A 20,423-nucleotide genomic window follows, 5' to 3' on the forward strand; every position below is an offset into this window, starting at 1 on the left:
TTACATGAACATTCTAGAATAAGATGTTTTGATTTAATAAACCATGTATAATTAATAAGAACAATCAAGAACATTCCAGAAGTGCTATTAATAGAAACTGTAATCATGTAATAATGAGAAGTATAAAGAATGATCTAGAAGGATAGGAGCATCTTGTATATAAAGGGATGTAAACTATTGTAAGGTTGTTGGATTAGAGGTTGGATGTTATATTGTAAAGTCATTGTGAAGCTGTTGTTTAAAGTGCTTACTGGATTGTTGAAAGTTGAAGTTGATTGAAATTAAAGCTTTGTTTTTGAGTTATTTTACAACTTTGTGGATTTTGTGTGTATACTTTTATGTCACAAGGGAGTTCCTAAAGTATTTCAACCGCTCGGAAACATACGTGAGAGGAGTTCGTGACAGTGATTGCTAACCGTCTATAACTTCGCTTGTCATTGGTTAAAACGCTTGCGTTGCGTTTACGTCCCTGCGTTACGTTCTAGTGGGAACCAAGCTTTACGTTGCGTTACGTCCTTGCGTTGCTGTAGTGGGAATTAGGCTAGGACGCAACGTAACGCAATGACGTATAGACGCAAAGTGCTGTATTACGTAATTACGTAAAGCTTGGTTCCCACTAGAACGTAACGCAAGGACGTAAACGCAACGCAAGTGTTTTAACCAATGACAAGCGAAGTTATAGACAGTTAGCAATCACAAGCGAATAAGCCATCGCTTGTGATTAGTCAATTCACTTGCATTGCGTTACGTCCTTGCGTTGCGACGCTAGTGGGAACCACGCTTTAGTGAGAACCGACGACGCAATAGTGCTGCAAACATCGCAGGTTTGATTTCACGCAGGCGGGGGCAAATACAATTATTAGGAGGGCATTTGATATTACGTTGCCTAGATTGCGTTACGTTGCGTATCTAGTGGGAAATAGGAGTCAATTAAATAATGTGGTTTTTCGGAAAAAAAGGTTTTTTTATGCATGTTAAATGGAAAGCCTTTCTCTGTATTCTCTGTTCTGTTTTGTTATACCATAGAGATATTATCTCTATGGTTATACTCATTTAGAGTATATTATTTGCTGTGGGTCTATTGTTTTATTTTAAAGACCTATGTTTTCTTGCTCCTCTTTTTCTTATTTTTTAGTCATTCCTGTTCCATAAGATTTAATTCAAACAATATGTATTTATTATAGGGTTTTTCTTAAGGTACTCATTATATATATAATAAATATAATTAAATTGCAATAACTGCAATAGGTTAAACATAAAACATTTGGGTACATTAGGTACATAAAGAAAGTAATACTTAAAATGAACATATTGGTTGCCACTAGAACGCAATGCAGCGACGCATCGACGCAAATAGATGTATTGCGTAATCACAAGTGGTGCAAACATCATAGGTTTGATTTCACGAAGGCAGAGGAAAACACAATTATTGAAAGGGCATTTTCTTAGGTTGCGTTATAATATATATATAATTAAATTGTAATAACAGCAACAGGTTAGACATAAATCATTTGGGTACATAGCACATTAGGTACTAGTTAAAAAAAAGAAAAAAAAGAAAGTCGTAGTTAAAATATTGTTTGAGTGTAAGTAATAATATAACAATAAGTCATGGGTGGAGGTGGGTTATACCCTTTATTTTATACCCTTATCATTTGGGCACTGTAACATTTAAAATAAATCTGGCACTATTGTTAGTTTACTATAGAATATTATAAAAGAAAAAACATGCATTTCATATCCATAAAACTAAACAAAAAACAAAAACAAAATTTATCCTTTTTCGTTGCAAATATTTTTTTAACAATAAAAAATATTTGAAATCTACTTGGTGCTTTTAATCATAACGTTGGTTGGGTCATGTTTCTGCAACATGAACTACTGTGTACTTAGCGCATATTTACAATAACCTGGAATATACAGAAAGACTATCTGTAGAAAATCATCAATACAAATTTAAAATGAATAAAAGTATTTATATAATATAATATATATACGACATTAATTAAGAAACCTTTATATATACTGTATAAAATATTTTGTTTTAAAAAACTGTACAGTAACTTAATAATAAAAATATTTATTAAAATAAAAGAATATTTATAGAGACATCATAGCACCTAAAATCTATATTGTTTAATAATCGATAATGCCCGTGCAAAGTTTTGTTCCCGTGGGTGAAAAAAGCAGCATGCATACTGCTACGTAAGCACCGTGCGAAAACCTTAATTTAACATTTATTAAAGATTAAAAAGAAAAATGTTAAATGAACTGATTAAACTTTAAAATGAATTTTAAATGTTTTTCATTTAAGCTTAATTTATCTTACATATAATTATACTAATGTATCGTATATTATATTACATAGCAGATAAAACTACACATGTTATTTTAAATTGCATGAACTGTTTAAACTTTAAAATGAATTTTAAATGTTTTTCATTTAAGCTTAATTTATCTTACATATACAGTACTGTATCGTATATTCTATTATATAGCAGTTAAAACTACACATATTTTATGTTAAAACTGTTTAAACTTTGTTAAAAAATCAAATGAACTGATTATACTTTAAATGAATTTTAAATGTTTTTCATTTTGAGCTCAATTTATTTAGTCAGTTAAAACTACACATTTGTTATTTTATAATACTATAAAACTGTTTAAAATGTTTGTTTCTTAAACTACAAAAAGTATTTATAAATTGTGGAAGACAAACTATATATTTGGTGATACAATGATAGTTCTTATTTCTATAACTCATCTCGGTTCTGAAAGAACAAAAAAAAGTAAAATCAATTGTGAATATGCAAATTAATTTTGGGATAAATGCAACTGATCGCAATTGAATGCAACTGATCGCAATTGAATGCAACTGATCGCAATTGAATGCAACTGATCGCAATTGAATGCAACTGATCGCAATTGAATGCAACTGATCGCAATTGAATGCAACTGATCGCAATTGAATGCAACTGATCGCAATTGAATGCAACTGATCGCAATTGAATGCAACTGATCGCAATTGAATGCAACTGATCGCAATTGAATGCAACTGATCGCAATTGAATGCAACTGATCGCAATTGAATGCAACTGATCGCAATTGAATGCAACTGATCGCAATTGAATGCAACTGATCGCAATTGAATGCAACTGATCGCAATTGAATGCAACTGATCGCAATTGAATGCAACTGATCGCAATTGAATGCAACTGATCGCAATTGAATGCAACTGATCGCAATTGAATGCAACTGATCGCAATTAAATGCAACTGATCGCAATTTAATGCAACTGATCGCAATTGAATGCAACTGATCGCAATTGAATGCAACTGATCGCAATTGAATGCAAATGATCGCAATTGAATGCAACTGATCGCAATTGAATGCAACTGATCACAATAGAACATATGTACAGTTGAGTTGAATTTTCTAATGAAACAACACAAAATATGGATAATTTATTTATTTATTTAAAAACAATTTATTTATTCACTTAGATGTACATTAGAGAAGAATAGACCAACAACTCTAAAACGGTCAAGTCTTAATTTAACAGTGGCTGTGTGTGTGGACTAGTACACCGGGATAAGGCCCTACTCGTCTCGAAAGATGTTCTTTAAAAGGCACATGATCAGCTAGATATATACACTGGACCTATGGTTTATAGTCCTTATCCAAGAAGACTCGTTCTACCACCAGAACTAGGAGCTAGTAAGCCTTGACCCCTTGCCAATGTTATGTTATGTAATTAACCGCTTGGCCACTCACGCTCCCAAATAAGCTTAGAGAGTGTGCTTATATCTGGGGTGTCTACTCATACTCTGCTCCAAAAGGGTGGATTCAGTGTAGTAATAATGTAATATGGATTTTTGGAATATTGCTTTTTATCATTGTGCACATGCGGGAAAGTCTCCCTTTCTTGACACAGTTGGCGAATTCTATAAAGATCGAGACACACCAATGTGTAGGTTGTCGGACGAAAATGAAAACTCCCTATTGCTGCCACAAAGCTTGGTTCCCACTAGGATGCAACGCAAGGATGTAAGTTGTGACCAATCAAAAGTGATGAATTATTCAAACTGTCATTTGTCAACTCACTTGCATCCTTTCGCTGCGTCCGAATGGGTACAGAGCTTTAGAAACATTTTATTTTCTGGTCTAACTAAATTTGAATAGCTTACCGACATCTTCCTGTCACACTGACACTTGCTCTCATCTGGCTGTAAAACTTCTTCCATACCTTCATGGATCCTTGGGTTAGATTTAAATCTTTTAGAATATTCCTAATAAGTTTAAATGAAAAAGCAAATCAAATCATATTGATATTGAATCATATTTTATTATTTGTTTTTTATACTGATTTTGGTTATCATCATTGCATTGATACAAAGTCAGGTTGATTTTTTTGCTATGCAAATTTGATAAATATGACCACTGATGACAACTGAAGCTCTGTTTACACAAGCAAACTTTATGTGACAAAAAATGTGATGTGCTCATGGACATGATAATGTCATATCACTACCATATTTGGCCACATCAACAACATATTTGGGCACATCACACTTTTTTTTTGTTAAACTTAGTTTGATAGTGTAGACAGAGCTTTATAACACATATTTAAGTCTCATCATGTGAATTAGAGAGCGCCATTGTTGTGTTTAAAAAAATCCTCATACTTTGACAGAGCTTGGACTTAAACTTAGGACTCTCAAAATGGAAGGCAAGCATGTTAACCACCCAGTCACAGTGGCTTTTAGTACGCTAATATTAGGGACGTTTAGATTCCACATCATGACGAGGACATACAGGTTGACAAACCAAAGCCAAACCTTATAGCTCTGTCTACACTATCAATTTAGTGACAAAAAAGTGTGATGTGACCAAATATAGTAGTGCTATGACATTATCATGTCCATATAAGGACACATCACATTGTCAAACTGGTTTGATAGTGTTACAGAAGTTTTTGTATTCAGTATTTTTAATATGGGCTTTACTTGAAACGACAGTTTTTTTATCTGGATAGATTACTGAACTTAACATTTTTTCCCCAAAAACATTCAGTTTATTTACAAAAAGGAAAAGATTTTATGAGACACTTTGGGAAAATAATTTATAATTCAAAATGTGAAAACCCTCCAAAAATGTAACTTACCGTAAGAGCTTGGTAGTAATAACAATATATTTGATTTGATAACAAGTTCTTTTTCACATAAGCCTGTGCATTTTGACCAATTTGTTCTGCCTAAAAATAAAATTGTAAAATAACTAATTATTAATGGTTCAACATAAGCTGAAAGTTTACCAGTTCAAAATATAAAAAAATACATGGTATGTCTGGTACAATGTTTGTTGTGTTAATATTATTCAGAACTCTCAAGGTAATGGTGAAATTTTGTCACGTTTCTATTGAGAAATACAATAAAAAACAAAATATCTGTATGTGCATAAATGCACAACTAGGCATTACTAGGCTCCTCTAGTCTTGGTTATGATAAGGCAAACAAGGCCATATACATGGCTGCAGTCGCGTGCTCAAGTTAGTATTTACCGACCAACCAACTGACCGATCGACCAACCAACTGACTGACCGACCAACCGACAGACATAGTGAGCTGTAGAGTAGCATTGCACGCGACTAAAAATATACCATGACAGATTTTATTGTGAATAGTGGTCTCTATGGTTTGACTACACTTAATATCAAATCTTCACATACAGTATTTAATTTGTCCAAGATTTTGATTATATATTTTTTATTAAACCAACAATTTGATTGACAGCTTTTATATAGCGTGTTACATCTACTCATGCATAGCATGAGCCAGGTTAAATCAAGGTAATAATATTAATTGAAGGTAAGCTTTTTTCTATTAGTATTATAGAATTTAATTTTATTATTGACGAAACATAAATCAAAACTTATTGAACAAACAATATCAAAGAAATCTTTTGAATGCATTTGTAATACTTTTTGTATTCTTTCTTTTGATGAAATAAAATGGGTCAACTCGCAGCATGGGATCCATCTAGGTCAAATTTCATAGTTCATTGAATACATTATATTATAATCTTTAAAAAAAGTCGGACTACTACACTGTATCATTTTGGCTTGCGTTCTATTCTTTGATGTCATCACAGTATAAACAGGGATACGCCTTTTGAGCAAACTTCCGGCTATTGTCAAACAACAATGGTATACAATTGTGTTTGACTTTCCAATAGACATACACAATAAGAATAAGTTCCAATTTCAAATTGTTCGGTTTATTTTATGCCACTGTCTACAGTTTCTGTTTACTTTCAATCTTGCTGAAAAGTAATTTGATTACTAGTATATTTAAAAGTTTTTTGTTCATTCACAACGTAGCAATGAGATAAGAAATTAAACTAGTTATTGTATAAATGCAGGCATACTCTATATTATTCACATTGTGTTTGTTTGTTTGTTTTGGTTATATGCAGTTAAAATATCAAAACATAATTATAGATCTTCATCTATGGCTATGGACATTATCCAAAAATAAGTTGATAGCACTGTAACATGATTCTGGTAGGTAGCCTAACTAGTGTAGACCTCAAGTGTTTTGTGATACCGGAGAGTTTCTCAAAAAGTCATCTCCCGTTTTCCACGAAAGGTGCAATTTCTTCCGATTGTTTAGAGACAGGTTTATATTCGAGTTATTAAAATATTTTCATTGTACATTTGATTTTTATTGTAATCTGATTGGGCTTTAGCTTTTTCTCATTCCTGGTTCTAAATAAATGTTATTATTATTGTTGTTTGAAAAAACAATAGGCTATCGACACAAAACAGTAAATGTAAGTGGATGGAGTCCAGTTCAGTTGTGGCCCCCCTGCTTATAAGTACTTTAGATTAGAACCACTATTAAGAGGACACCTTTGTGTATCTTCTTAATACTGTCCTCTGAATAAGGATTGACCGTAATTTAAAAAAGAAGTCCTCTCTTGGGACACTCCTATTCAGGGGGAATTCCAATTAAGGGGATACTGTCTGATGAAACGAAAAATATATGTTTTAACACTAAAACCAACCCCTATTCAGGAAAACTTTGTTCTATGTTTCCTTACCTCTTCATCGTGTTCTTGTGCCCACTTTATCTTGTCTAATAAATCTGACAGATTTTGATTAAAAGGGATGTAGTGGACCCAAGGCTGTAACTCATCGTAGAAGTGTTCGTAATAAATTGAATCGTGCTTCAACACAACGCTGTTTCCACAGAGTAGATATGGTAGTCTGTAGGCTGCAACTGTACCATCGATGTTTACTTGATATTTGTACTAAAAAAGACAATAGAAATTTAAAAAAAAATCTATTTTAGAGTTAAGCTTGGTTCCCACTAGCGAAATGCAACGTAAGAAAATTCCATTCTAAATAATTGTGTTTGCCCCGCCTGCGTGAAATCTGCGATGTTTGAAGCACTGTTGAGTCATCTGTTCCCACTTGTGATCATAGTGAGAACCACGATTCAGATTAACTGGAAATAATTTGCTATTGAATCAACTGGTATGTAAACTACAGAATTTATAAAATACAGTAACATTTCCACTGCTATGTCGTCAGTAATAGCATTTAAGGAAAAAAAAAGATTTATAGAATCTATATGTTTAGGTATACGTTGGGTGAATTTCTTCTTTCTTCTTCTCTATCTAAATCATTAAATTCTATTCTACTCTGAATCATTTTACATTGTCATAGCTGGGTAGTTTAGAATTTCCATTCTTTCTATTAATATCTATATATACATTGTAAAACATTAAAAACTATGTGTGTGGCATTTGAAAAAAGTCTATATTTAGATTTATTGACTACTAAACAAACATATCCTTGACGGAAGTACTAGCAAGATGGTCACATACAGATAGTTGAAAGGAACTGATAAATAAGCTACTTCCACCATGCAACAAGAACATTCAACTGCCATCCATGTTGCCAAATTGAAAAAGGAATAACTTATTCAAACACAACTAACCAGTGATGACATTACATGACTTTACAGAAAAACCCCTATTAACCTTTGTGCCCCATTACCATTTTTCCTCAATATGAGTGCCCCTCAATAGCAACTTTTGACTTTTATTAAAATTTGTATTTACTAACGCCTGTGGGTTCGTGTGTAGCAGGCATTGGAATATCTGGACTTGGCAAACAGTTAAATTCAAGCAAATGCAACATAATGCAGTATTTAAACACTTTCAAATGACTTTAAGGGTAATCAGTCAATTTAACAAAGGTGTATTTTGCTTTCAATTTTCAAATAAATTCTCTTCTTGACATATAACTCAGATAGAGCCAAGGGTTGCATGTCTTGGTAGTACAGTAGTAGCAAAATGTTTCGTCTGCAAAAAGATTTATAGCTAATTCTCTAAATTTCTATCAGGCTTACTAAACACCAATACAAAGGCCACACAATGAATAATTACCAATACCACACACACATCTACGTTGAGGGTGGTGTTTAGTTCATGAGACTGAGGGGAGGATTTAGAGGGTTAGGAGTGAGGTTGATTATTTAGGAGTTATGTTGATAGGAGTACTGTAAAAAAGATGTGGTACAGTCAGGAGTGCATCCAGGATTTATTATACAGGGAAGCGCTAACATAATATTACTGTAATAGTCTTATAGATATCTGCTAGCCTCACCCCGGGATCTGCCTCTGACTTTCAATGAGGCTTTTTTTAGAAAATTAAACAACTGTCTGACTTTGAATGAGGTTTTTAAAAACATTAAACAACTGTCTTCGTCTTAAAATCAACTAAAAATTAGCATGTAAAATCCTTTTCAAATGTTTTAAATACTGTACAGTATTTTTATAAATTGCTGATGATTTTGCAGCCCTTGAGTTTTCAGGGTTTTGTTTTGTAAACAAATGCTTCAACTATTTCTCACTGTAATTAAGCTACTCAAGTATTTTCAAGAAGGGCAAATTAAAAATTATGCCATATATACAGTGACTACTTTTCATGAAATAACCAATTTATAGGCTTTTACTCAAGATGGTACTTGTGACTGAATTAAGCTGCTTAGTGAATTCAAGCAAGTTCTTGACACAAAGTTCATTTTCCACTTTCACAGGTATTATTATTATTAAGCAAAGTTGCTTGAGGGTTAAAAGCCGTCATCTGAGACTTCAACCATCAATTGTTCGATGTTTTTCTGTTATTGATTCATCAATCATGTAGATTTTAAACTACAATAGGACATATTTTGAATTTTTTGGGGGGCCACTTCCAAGATCCATCAAAGTGTCCGATTAATAAAGGTGTCCCAAAGGAGGTGTTAATTCTCTATATTTACTTGTTCTTAAAAATGCGGGAGTTGAGGTAAAGCATTATCTTGAATATGACCATTATTCCCTCCCCAACCCTTCTTTATTATATTCATTGTATGTCTTCAGGCACATGTGGCCAAGGATTACCAACAGTAAATTAATCACTGTCCTATCAGATAGGTGATAATCCTTCTGATACAGGGGCTATTTTGTTGGCCAGTTCACCGGGCTAACCCCTACTTAAATGATATGATGAACTTCGCTTGTGCACACGGATTATTACTGTGTACACTGGACCTACCTTTTATAGTCCATAGAAGACTTGTTCCACCACCAGAACTAGGAGCATTCAATATTTTTCGCTTTCCACAATTTATTTTAAATCCCTGCAATGTTTAGTGTAAACTGAAAGTGACCTGGATTTAAAAAAAGATTTTATATACACTGTAGGCCTACTATGAATAGGCCTATATACTGTAGGAAATCAATTAGGTTGGAATCGCTCACAGGGAGGAAGTTCTCCTCTAGGAATAAGGAAATCAAAAAGTTCCTGCAAACTTTATTAATACATTAAATCATATCCTGAAAGGTACTAGTAGGCCTACAAAATAAACATCCTTAATAAACTCTAATGAGTTGAAGTCAGCAGAATTCAGAGAAATTACTCTTTTTGGTGAGAATTTGTTTTAAAAAAAATGTCTGCCCAGGTCTATTTTACCATGTCACTACCATATTTGGGCACATCACACTTTTTCCTTTTTTTTTTGTCAAACAAGTTTGATAGTGTGGACAGAGCTTTACTGCTCCAACTATATCTAGATAAGTTTTGTTTTGAGTGCATCCCTATTTAAAATCATCTCTTTTATTTTAACAAGTAATACCCAACTATGTAAAGACTTTTTAAAATAATTATAATATAATAACAACCAGAGAACAATGCTTAATTTTAATTTTTAAACACAGAAGCCTCCTCATTTTGCCACCCACTCTTTTCCTTTATGTGGTTTAATCTTTGTTTATTATTGGTGCAGAACGCTTTCAAAGTCTTTGAAGATTGGCCACAATTAAATGAATATTGCGTGCATTATAGGTATTACCACGGTTTAATGCACATCGTGCTACCACACCTACTGTACAAACAAACATATGTTTTGATAATTCAATTAGTAGGTTTTGCTGTGTAACTTCACATCAAATATCATATCATAACAAATAATAGCATACTATGTTGGGAAGGGGATAGGGGTAGGTTTTTTAATTCTATGACACAATTCTAGCACAACACTATCCTATTATGTATTCTAGACACACATTACAAACATGTTTTGTATGTGATGTAATATTGATGTCATGAGTGACATTGTCGTTCACAATGCATCTAGGAAACTATGGTTGGTCGATTTATTTAACAATCGCATTATTTATGTGCACGTGTGGATGAATAATAAATACTATTAATAAAAATAATTCAAAGTTACAAATATGAATGCGAGGTAGAATCCACAATGACTTGGATAGTATTCCCATAATAAAATTATTGTGGGTGTTTTTTTCCCAGCAGTGTTTTTTTTTCTTCTTCATACGCATCCAACATACGCATCCAATTGCGGGATGGATACATTTTTTTAGAATTTATCATGCTTATAAATTAAGACTCACTTAAGGCCTAGGGAGTACAGTTGAATGTGAGTCGTGAGTTATAACCCTGGCACTAGGTCAGGATTGAACCCTAGCACTAGGTCAGAATTGAACCCTGGACCTTAGGATTGGAAGGTAAGCACATTAATCACCAAGCCAGAGCTCCGTTACAAAAATTCAGATTTTATTACATATGGGTTGGTTACTCATGACAAAGACTAGATCTCTTTCAGCTCTCTTGAGCCGATCGCGTGAACACGATATAAACCTGTACTTACCTTGAAAAAATCGAAGAAGGAGACATGTTTATGTTTGGGCCCATACAGCTCCTCTTTATACTCGAAGAAGAAGAAGTTTGTTAAACCTGCATCTATCAAGTCTGTGTGGTTCCTGGCTAACTTCACAAGCTCCAGACGTTCTTTGCGACTATCACGTCCACGCCAGAAGCCTTTGCCAACTTTTTCTTCCCATTTTGGTTGCGTGTTAGCTTGGACAGACAACAAATCTAAAGAAACTCTACAAAAAAACAAACCAAATGTTTGAGACTAAAGCTCTGTCTACACTATCAAACTAGTTTGACAAAAAAAGTTTGATGTGCCCAAATATGATATTTAAAAATAGTGTAGTGATATGACATCATCATGTCCATGGGCTCGTCTTATTTTTTGTTCACATAATATTTGATAGTGTAGACAGAGCTTAAAGTAAGACCATGTTTTTATGCCAAAAGAAATCATATTTATATTTATGATATGACAGTATCAACTTTCAAATCACAAATATCAAAACTTAAATTTTAATTCAAAACTAAATCTAATTAATGCTCAATGATTAAAACTTCTTTTATCTTGTTTAAAAATCTCAATTATTTCTGTTTTTATATCTTTAAATGTGCTTACTTTAAATGTGCTTACTTTAATTGTGTTAATTTGATTTTGACAATTTTAGGTTTAATTTCATATTTTCTTTGTCCATTTTATATACTATATTTTGTTTTACATTTATGTAGTTAAGAACTGAACCACTTTGGAAATCAGTACATTGTATTGAAAGTGTATTTCAGAATAAAGAAAGATTAAATAAATAAATTATGCCATAAGGTGCAACATACCTTCCCATTGTTTCTAGAGTTGATTCTGTGACATCGTATGTCGGAAGTACTATGTCGTAAGTTTCATTTGACCCGCACCATGAGAAGATCGGCAATACATTCTTTTTATTTGTCTTTTTTACTAAAGGCCAGTCACCTAGGTTTATGAAAAACTCCATATCGGGTAATCTAACCTGTTTTAAAAAAACATAAAATATTAGAAAGTTAAAAATTGCGCGATAAGTATATGTTTTCATTCTATTATGAAAGTTGATCCAAGCTGCACAAAATTCTATCAAAAGCTGCCGTATAATATAACCATCAAATAGAACGTATACGATGCAATAGAACTATTACTGAACACATATGAAATTAACCAATCAAATTTCAAATTTGGTTTAGGAAGATGTGAAATAAATCTCCCAGGTGTGTTATAATTGACCCATTTTTAGTAAATGAAAGGCTGCTGTGTAATAGAACCAGTAAATAGAACGTATACCGTGCAATAGAACTATTACTGAACACATGATATGAAATTAACCAATCAAATGGTCAAAATCGGTTTAGGTAGGTGTGAAATAAATCTCCCAGGTGTGTTATAATTGACCCATTTTTAATGAATGAAAGGCTGCTGTGTAATAGAACCATTAAATAGAACGTATACCATGCAATAGAACTATTACTGAACACATGATATGAAATTAACCAATCAAATGGTCAAAATCGGTTTAGGGAGGTGTGAAATAAATCTCCCAGGTGTGTTATAATTGACCCATGTTTAGTGAATGAAAGGCTGCTGTGTAATAGAACCATTAAATAGAACATATACCGTGCAATAGAACTATTACTGAACACATGATATGAAATTAACCAATCAAATGGCAAAGACATTCGGTTCAAGGAGGTGTGAAATAAATCTCCCAGGTGTGTTATAATTGACCCATTTTTTAGTGAATGAAAGGTTTACTACTAACTTCTTGCGGTAGTAAACATTTCATAACAAAAACAGTTTTTAATCTTTTAACACTTAAATCAAATCCTTTCTTTGCTAGACATTAAAAAATCAATAGGTAAATACTATAAACAACTTATTTCACTTTGTATAATACACTTTAAATCTCTTACGGCTGATTGAACACAAAATGTACATTAACGGATTACACAGTTTTAAAGCCTTTTGTTTCACACTCAAATAAAACGCAAACACTGTGGGTAGTTACGATGCACCGGATATGTCTATACCATTTTATAAAACGTTTATTATACACCACGACAAATTTTGGGAAAAACTGATGTCTATGTTGTTCATGGTATATTGTAGTGGTGTGACCGTCTGATTAAGGTGACACTTTTGGTACTAAACAAAGTGTGCTTACTATGGGGTATCCCCTGAATAGAAGGGAGGGGATTGTCCCCTGAAAAGGGGGTGGGGATGTCTCCTCAATCGGCGAAATGCCTGAATAGGAGGAGTCCCTTGAATATCTGCATAGTGTCGAAAAATATCCTCATCCGTTTAATAATAGCAAAGGAAGTATCCCCCGAATACTGGTACTGGTTCAAATAACCGTCTCACAGAGACATTGGTAGCCATTGACTTAAAGTTGGCATTTGGATGTGTTACTTTAAATGTACAGTATGAGAGTGACTACTACCAAATTGCACAGTCACAAAACAACTAGGGGTGTCCGAAAGTTCTAAAGCACTTGAAAGTGAAATGTATTTGTAAACTTTGCAACAACATAGACTTTACAATTAAGAAAAAAAGGGTATATTTTATTATTTTATATTATTGCAGCACCCCCTTCATTACTTATTATATCCATACACAATAATGTTTATTTTTACTAGTTTAAATAAATTTAGTGACCCAGTTTCTGTAATTGTACTTTGACATTTCATGATCAGAAAAAGGACAAATTTCATTTGCAAGAGTTACTTGGTTATTTTGATTGACCACTTGACTATCAGTCACTACTATTGCAGCTTCAACGTTTGACCGTGCATTGTGTTTTGGGTAATGTTAACCGTTATAAAAAATATTGAAACAATATTTTGGGAGTACAAATTTAGCAGATAAATGGTTATTTGATGTTGTGCAGCAGAAATAGGCTACCAACATTTTCTGTTATTATGATTAAATCAATTGCACTAATTTTTTTCCATATTGAAATTTATGCGATGGTATACAAATAATGAATATTTATGAGTGCAATGGTACAAATAATATCAAGAGGTGAAAGAAGAAAGGTTATATTTTCACCGAAAAATATAAGTCAATATCTAAATGATATAACCATTGAACATGTCTGAGCTTTACAAATTCTTGGTAGTTTGTGTATGTCTAATTTAAACAGCTGTAGTACATGTTGTCTGTTACTGATCCCAATGGGATTAAGATGGACTTAAGGGGATATTCTTAGCTGATTCATCATGTGAATCTGCTGGAAGTTGCCTTTAATCTCAAAGACAGTTTGAAAGTAAACTTAAACAATGAACAAATTCAGTAAATGTTTTAGTTTTGAAACTGTTTTAGTATTTACAAACCATTTCACCAATTTTTTAATTCAATACGGTACATTTTTTACACTGTTCAATACATAAATACTTAATTAATAATCATATGTCATATGTACTCATTTATGACCATCATTTTGTTAAATGTTTTTGGTCATAGACAATAATACATTTACTGTGCTAAATCTAGATGCCGGCATTATAAGCAGTCTACCTAGGTTATGTTAGGGTAATCTGGCTAACCAGTTTATACTAGGAAAAATATGGCAATTTAGATTTTAAAAAATCCATTATTCCTATTGTATATTCACAAAACTACATACTCATAAGGTTACCTACCTAAAGGATAAATAGATAAACTTGTATGTAACAATGTGCATTGAGAACACTATTTTAAGATGGAAACACTAGATTTAAAGTAATGTATTGTATAATTTTGAATGCAAAATATAAATTGAAATATGATATTGTTTCTATTATTAATACTTTTGTGTGAAAGTCATATTATTTAGGTGAAAAAATGGGATAAAATTGAGTATAAGAATAGATAGTATACTGTACTGTATCCGAGTACATTGAAGGTGGTCTGGGAGTGAAATTTGGCAACAATTACTGTAGGGTGTGGAAATAGTATAATGCCACTCTGTAATTTACAGTAGGCTAAATATGATACAATTAATGATAAATTCTACACAATCTAAGGTCGTGTTCGTACGGTGGTTAAAATAAGCGCTTAATTTCACCCATGCCTCGGGTTATAAATTGAGCGTTGTTCGTACTTGAAATATTTAACCGCTTAAATGCTTAATCGACGAATCACAAACCGGAAATTACGTTTTAAGGTCAGTTGTCTTTACAACCTACGACCCCATTTTCGCACGCTAGTTTCGTGTTGTATATTTTTTACTTGCGATCTTTCTTTACAATAACAATTACTTGCTACCTTTTACACTGCTTATCCTTGCGACAAACCTTATGCCTCTTAACGCCGATAATCCTGCCGAAATATGCCTTCTCCTGACGACCATTATTTTACTCATTGACGAAGAATTTGAGCCCAATGTTACACGACGGAAACACCACCGACCAGCTAGGCCTACTACTAAACGGGGTGTATTCCTAAACGGTCTACACCAACAAGGACAGCACCAGCTGACGATCGCTCTCGAAGCGTGTATGGAAGAGCTTCGTAGGAGAAATGACGGGCCTAGGCAGCGAACGTTTGTCAAAATTTGACACATTGCCTCTATCGGAGATTTATTATCCTCGAAGGCCGAGTATAATTGGATTATCGCTGAAATAACCTGCAAATTTGGTGAACATTTTACCTCGAATTTTTTGTAGCCTGAGGCAAAAGTTAATTGGGCCACGCGAACGGAAATCGGGAATAAGCTGGTATTTTCAACCCCTACGAACAGGCCCTAAGTATAATAATCCCTGGTAAGCATGAGATAATCTTGGATTATACTCAGCCGCTACTGTACTAAGTAGTTACTAGAATGTAAAGTAGTCTACACTACCAAACTTTTATGTGACAAATAAATGCGACGTGCCCATATATGGGCAAGATGATGTCATATCACTACCATATTTGGGCATATTACTACCATATTTGGGCATATTACTACCATATTTGGGCACATCACACTTTTTTTTGTCGTCAAACAAGTTTGATAGTGTAGACTGAGCTTTAGTCTAGGTTGGGAATCTTGACCAATTGCAAATTGCATCCAAATGTAAATTACTAAGAAAATATCATTTGTTTAAATACAATTTTATATCTGAATGCACATTAATACATTCCTACTGTGATTGCAATTCTGAAGGTGCTTGAAATGAATTCTAGAAAGCGTTGGAGAGATAAACTCCAACAATACTGAATCAGTAACAATTGGTATAGCAAGGCAAAAAGACAGATGGTTTTAGAGACTGGATGCTGAGACCTTCATCCAGCAGTGGATTTATAATGGCTGATGATGAAATGAATCCTAGGCTCTCAATAATACAATTCTTCTTTAATTGTGTATTGTGTATCACTACTTTCTTTTATCTCATAGTAATAGTATATCATTTATTCAACATATCATTTTTAATACAGTAAAAACTATACAGAGAAAAACAAATCAATTTGTTACCTTTCGAGTCAAAGAAAGTAAGAAGGCATCTGAAAACATCTTAAAGCCAGTGTGAAGTCCATGTGTTTTCCTATAAATCTATAAAACATATTTTCAAATTTCACTAACTGATTTGATCTGACAAAAAATGTCCATATATGGATATGATGATGTCATATCACTACCATATTTGGGCATATCACTACCATATTTGGGCATATCACTACCATATTTGGGCACATGACACTTTTTTTTGTCAAACTAGTTTGATAGTGTAGACAGGGATTACCGAGTAGGCACTGAGGGGGCTGGGGCGGTGCACCACTTATAATTCAAAACCTGTACAAAATTGGCAAATTTGGCATACAGTACAGAAATACCAGGGAATTTCTCTCTTCTCTCAAAGTAAAAACCAATATTCATTATGAATATTCATATTTAAACTCAGTGATAAAATATGGTAAAGTAATAGTAATAATTATAGAAATCTTACTTTATTATTAATAATTGTATAATGTGATAAACTATGGTGAGCTGAATATTTTGCGATGACTTTTTCTGCTAAGTTGTCAAGATTTACAGAAGGAAAGTTGAGCAAGTCTTTCTCAATTTGCGGATGCAAATCTTGGCGGCATTGCATGCTATCCAACCAATCATCAACATGACCATTAGGACAGTAACATTTCTCATCATATACAGGACCTAGATAAACAATCAAAAATATTGAAAAACAATAATTGACATACAGTAGAACTCCTTCTTTAGGACACCTCTATTCAGGAGACATCCCTATTAAATAGAGAAACTTTCCCATTATTCAAATGACTAGTATCCTATACATTATAAACATTTCAAATTAAAATTATCTTCTATCATAAAGAACACTAATTGTTGAATTACAGAGCTTAATGTTTACTGTATATAATGGATGTTTTTTTATTCATATTTTCATGCTATTTTAAAAGTTTAAAAAAAAATACTAATGCAATCAACACAGTACAGTATTTACAGTGTTTGTAATTCTGAAATTCCAGTGTAAAGGAGACATTCTAGTGTGACTCTTCTAATACATATAGTATAATCTATAATCTCAGTGCCTAACACCTGAAATATTAACCTGAGTGTTTTCATTTTATAGTATACAATATGTATATTTTTGTCTATTTTTCAATTTCTAAAGAGCAGGGATTAGCTAACCCACCTCCACCTTGTTTCCGTTATTTTATTAATTCACATGTTATTTTGAAAGTTAGTTCTTAACACAATATTATCAGTGATTGTGAAATGCCAGTGCAAGCTACTATTCATTTTTCTTTTGTAAACAGTGGTAGACGAGGCAGTAAAAATGTAATTGTAATGTACAGTATGTTACAGTATAAATTCCATAAAATACTGCTGTGTAGTTTAAGTACCAAATTGAAATAGGTCACATAACCAATGACTTGTAATGGAACGCCTTTCAACACACTTGCACAATTGATCCTGCACAATAGTTAAGTGTATTGATTTTCATTGGGAGGGCTGCAATAAATGTTTTTATACTCAAAGTGCCAGTCCAACTTAAATTTATAGTTTTAAAATTAGAATTTTACAATGTTAATTGTTATGTAACAAATTGGGATTTTATCAATTATATTTGAAGCATCTTTGCCTCATCTGTTTTTAACCTCTCTCTACTGCCTTGTTTGCAACCAAGCAGAACATTCCAAATTTGAATCTTGGTTTGGATACATAGGCTTTTTCTCATTCTTACAGTATCCTTATCTTCATTGTATAATAATTTTGAGTCATTCACTAGACTAGTCAGTTCTAATAACTATGATAAATTTCACATTTTTATTTTAAATTATTATTTTAAATATATTTACATAGATAACTTGAAGTTAAATAATGGCGTTTTTTTGTTCAACTATTATATTTTATTTGTTTAGGGGTCCGATTGAGTTTTTTTAAATTCTAACACAGATCCTAACCAAAACAAAAATAAGAACAAATAAAAGAAACAAAATTGTTAATGTTATGTTAAAATATTCTATTAAACTTGTTTATTTTCTTTTTTGGTTGAATAAATATTATGAAAACCAAAAATGCATACTGACCTTTTAGAGTATATGGAGATTTGGCCACATGTTTCTCACCAATTTTAACATCAACTTGCATATTTTGATAACTTTCAAACATTCGATATCGTACAAGGAATGACCCATCATGTCTGTCGAGCACCTGTAACCAAATACGCCCTCTTCGGTCTTTGGGACCAACTTTTACTGTATACGTATTTTCTCCAGGTGAATCAGTAAAACTTAAAAAGATTTTTATTAAACAAAAAATTACTACTACTACTGTATCTCCAGTAAGAAGTTATTCTTGTTCTTTCTTTGGATGAAACATGGAAATTGGAAGGCAGTGATAGATCTGTCCCAGTAATAACTTAAACTATCTTTTGGACTGTATTTTAAAAAAATGTAGAGGGGCTGGGTGTTTCTGCCACCACTTTAATAATATATAGATCTGCCTGTCTACCGAGTGGCATGCTTTTACACAAGTTGACATAAATATACAACTAAACTTACAAATAAAGAGACAAAAAGTAAAGGCAATGTAAGGATTTATAATTAATTGTATTGTCCCCCCAAATCATGAAATTAAATTAATAAAATCAGACGTTGAATAGCTCACGTTTTAATTTAACAAAGTAAATAACTTCCGTAGGAAAAAAAACACAAAAATAATGTTTTCACTTATATTATAAAATGACAAAATAAACATTTAAATTCAACCAAACACACATTAGCTGGCAGCCAATTTGACTATTTTTTGTTTTAAAATACAGTGAATAACTATTATGTGACATTAAAATGGCTTATTATAAAAAAATTGAACAAATTATTTTTTCAGGGGGACATTACATTTTAAAATATTTATGAACACTTACTTTTGACCATTTAAATCCACCGCTTGTATAAAGAAATATCGCGCAGGTACAGTAAAATCTGCCTTTAATCCTGGCCCCCATACAATAGTTTGTTTCGGACAAACAACTCTTTTCTGTTTGTCTTTTACCGATTCTGTTAATGTCACAAGACTGAAAAACATAACACTTGCAAACACTGTCTGAATAAACATTTGTAAACTTGGAATCCTCTGCATCATGAATGAGGTTGTTGTTGAGTGAGAACACAAAAATGTAAACAAATAAATTTAAAGACGATAGTCGACGACGGTGTTTGATATCTCGTTATCAAACATTTAAAGAAAAATATCCTAGGGGGCTAGTATTAAATACCGAAAGAGAAAAACAAATTATTACTTCTCTATCTAAGTAATGAACAAAAAATGTGACATTCGATTCATCGCCTGCTGACTTTGGACCCTTGATTGGTGTCTCACGATTGAGAGATTTCCGCCTCCGCACACTCTACGACTTTGTCCGGTCCATCCTCCGATAAGTAGCGCGAGCCAGCCTGACACACACCAACCACACACAGCAAGCAGAGTAGTAGAGGTCACGCACGATGACAGCAATTACGATTTGTAAACATGATGACGGAACTTCAAATTCACCGCTGAAGTTTACATACAGTAAACAAGGATTGACAGCTAACTTTACAACTATATTATTAATTCACAATGGGCTTGTAATACAAATAAATCATCAGAGCGTGAAAGTTAAAAGGATGGTTGATGTTTAGTAGGTCGAATCACCACCAAGGTCAGTTTATTTCCGCTGTCATATTCCACACAATAGAGGGCGCAATACAAGG

At 32.9% G+C, this 20,423-nt stretch overlaps 1 protein-coding gene across 1 annotated transcript; it reads right to left on the reverse strand.

The window, feature by feature from the left end:
- Positions 1–1,289: 1,289 nt before the first annotated feature.
- Positions 1,290–20,365, reverse strand: LOC140056028 (protein O-glucosyltransferase 2-like). The gene is made up of 10 exons (XM_072101247.1): positions 19,595–20,365; positions 18,759–18,961; positions 17,153–17,361; positions 16,681–16,758; positions 12,053–12,225; positions 11,220–11,457; positions 7,102–7,311; positions 5,165–5,254; positions 4,188–4,289; positions 1,290–2,771 (listed from the first exon to the last, which is right to left on the reverse strand). The coding sequence occupies exons 1-10, from the start codon at positions 19,810–19,812 to the stop codon at positions 2,754–2,756; spliced, it is 1,539 nt and encodes a 512-aa protein (XP_071957348.1). The 5' UTR covers positions 19,813–20,365; the 3' UTR covers positions 1,290–2,753.
- Positions 20,366–20,423: the final 58 nt, after the last annotated feature.

Source organism: Antedon mediterranea, chromosome 8 (assembly GCF_964355755.1).
Source record: "Antedon mediterranea chromosome 8, ecAntMedi1.1, whole genome shotgun sequence".
NCBI lineage: Eukaryota > Metazoa > Echinodermata > Crinoidea > Comatulida > Antedonidae > Antedon > Antedon mediterranea.

Bases quoted from the DNA above. Each gene is read 5' to 3' on its own strand.
- LOC140056028 (XM_072101247.1), bottom strand. From the start codon at position 19,812: ATGATGCAGAGGATTCCAAGTTTACAAATGTTTATTCAGACAGTGTTT. The intron at 16,759-17,152 runs GTAAGATTTCTA...TATGTTTTATAG, and splicing joins ATACAATTATTAATAATAAA to ATTTATAGGAAAACACATGG. The intron at 12,226-16,680 runs GTAACAAATTGA...TTTTTAAAACAG, and splicing joins TACTTTCTTTGACTCGAAAG to GTTAGATTACCCGATATGGA.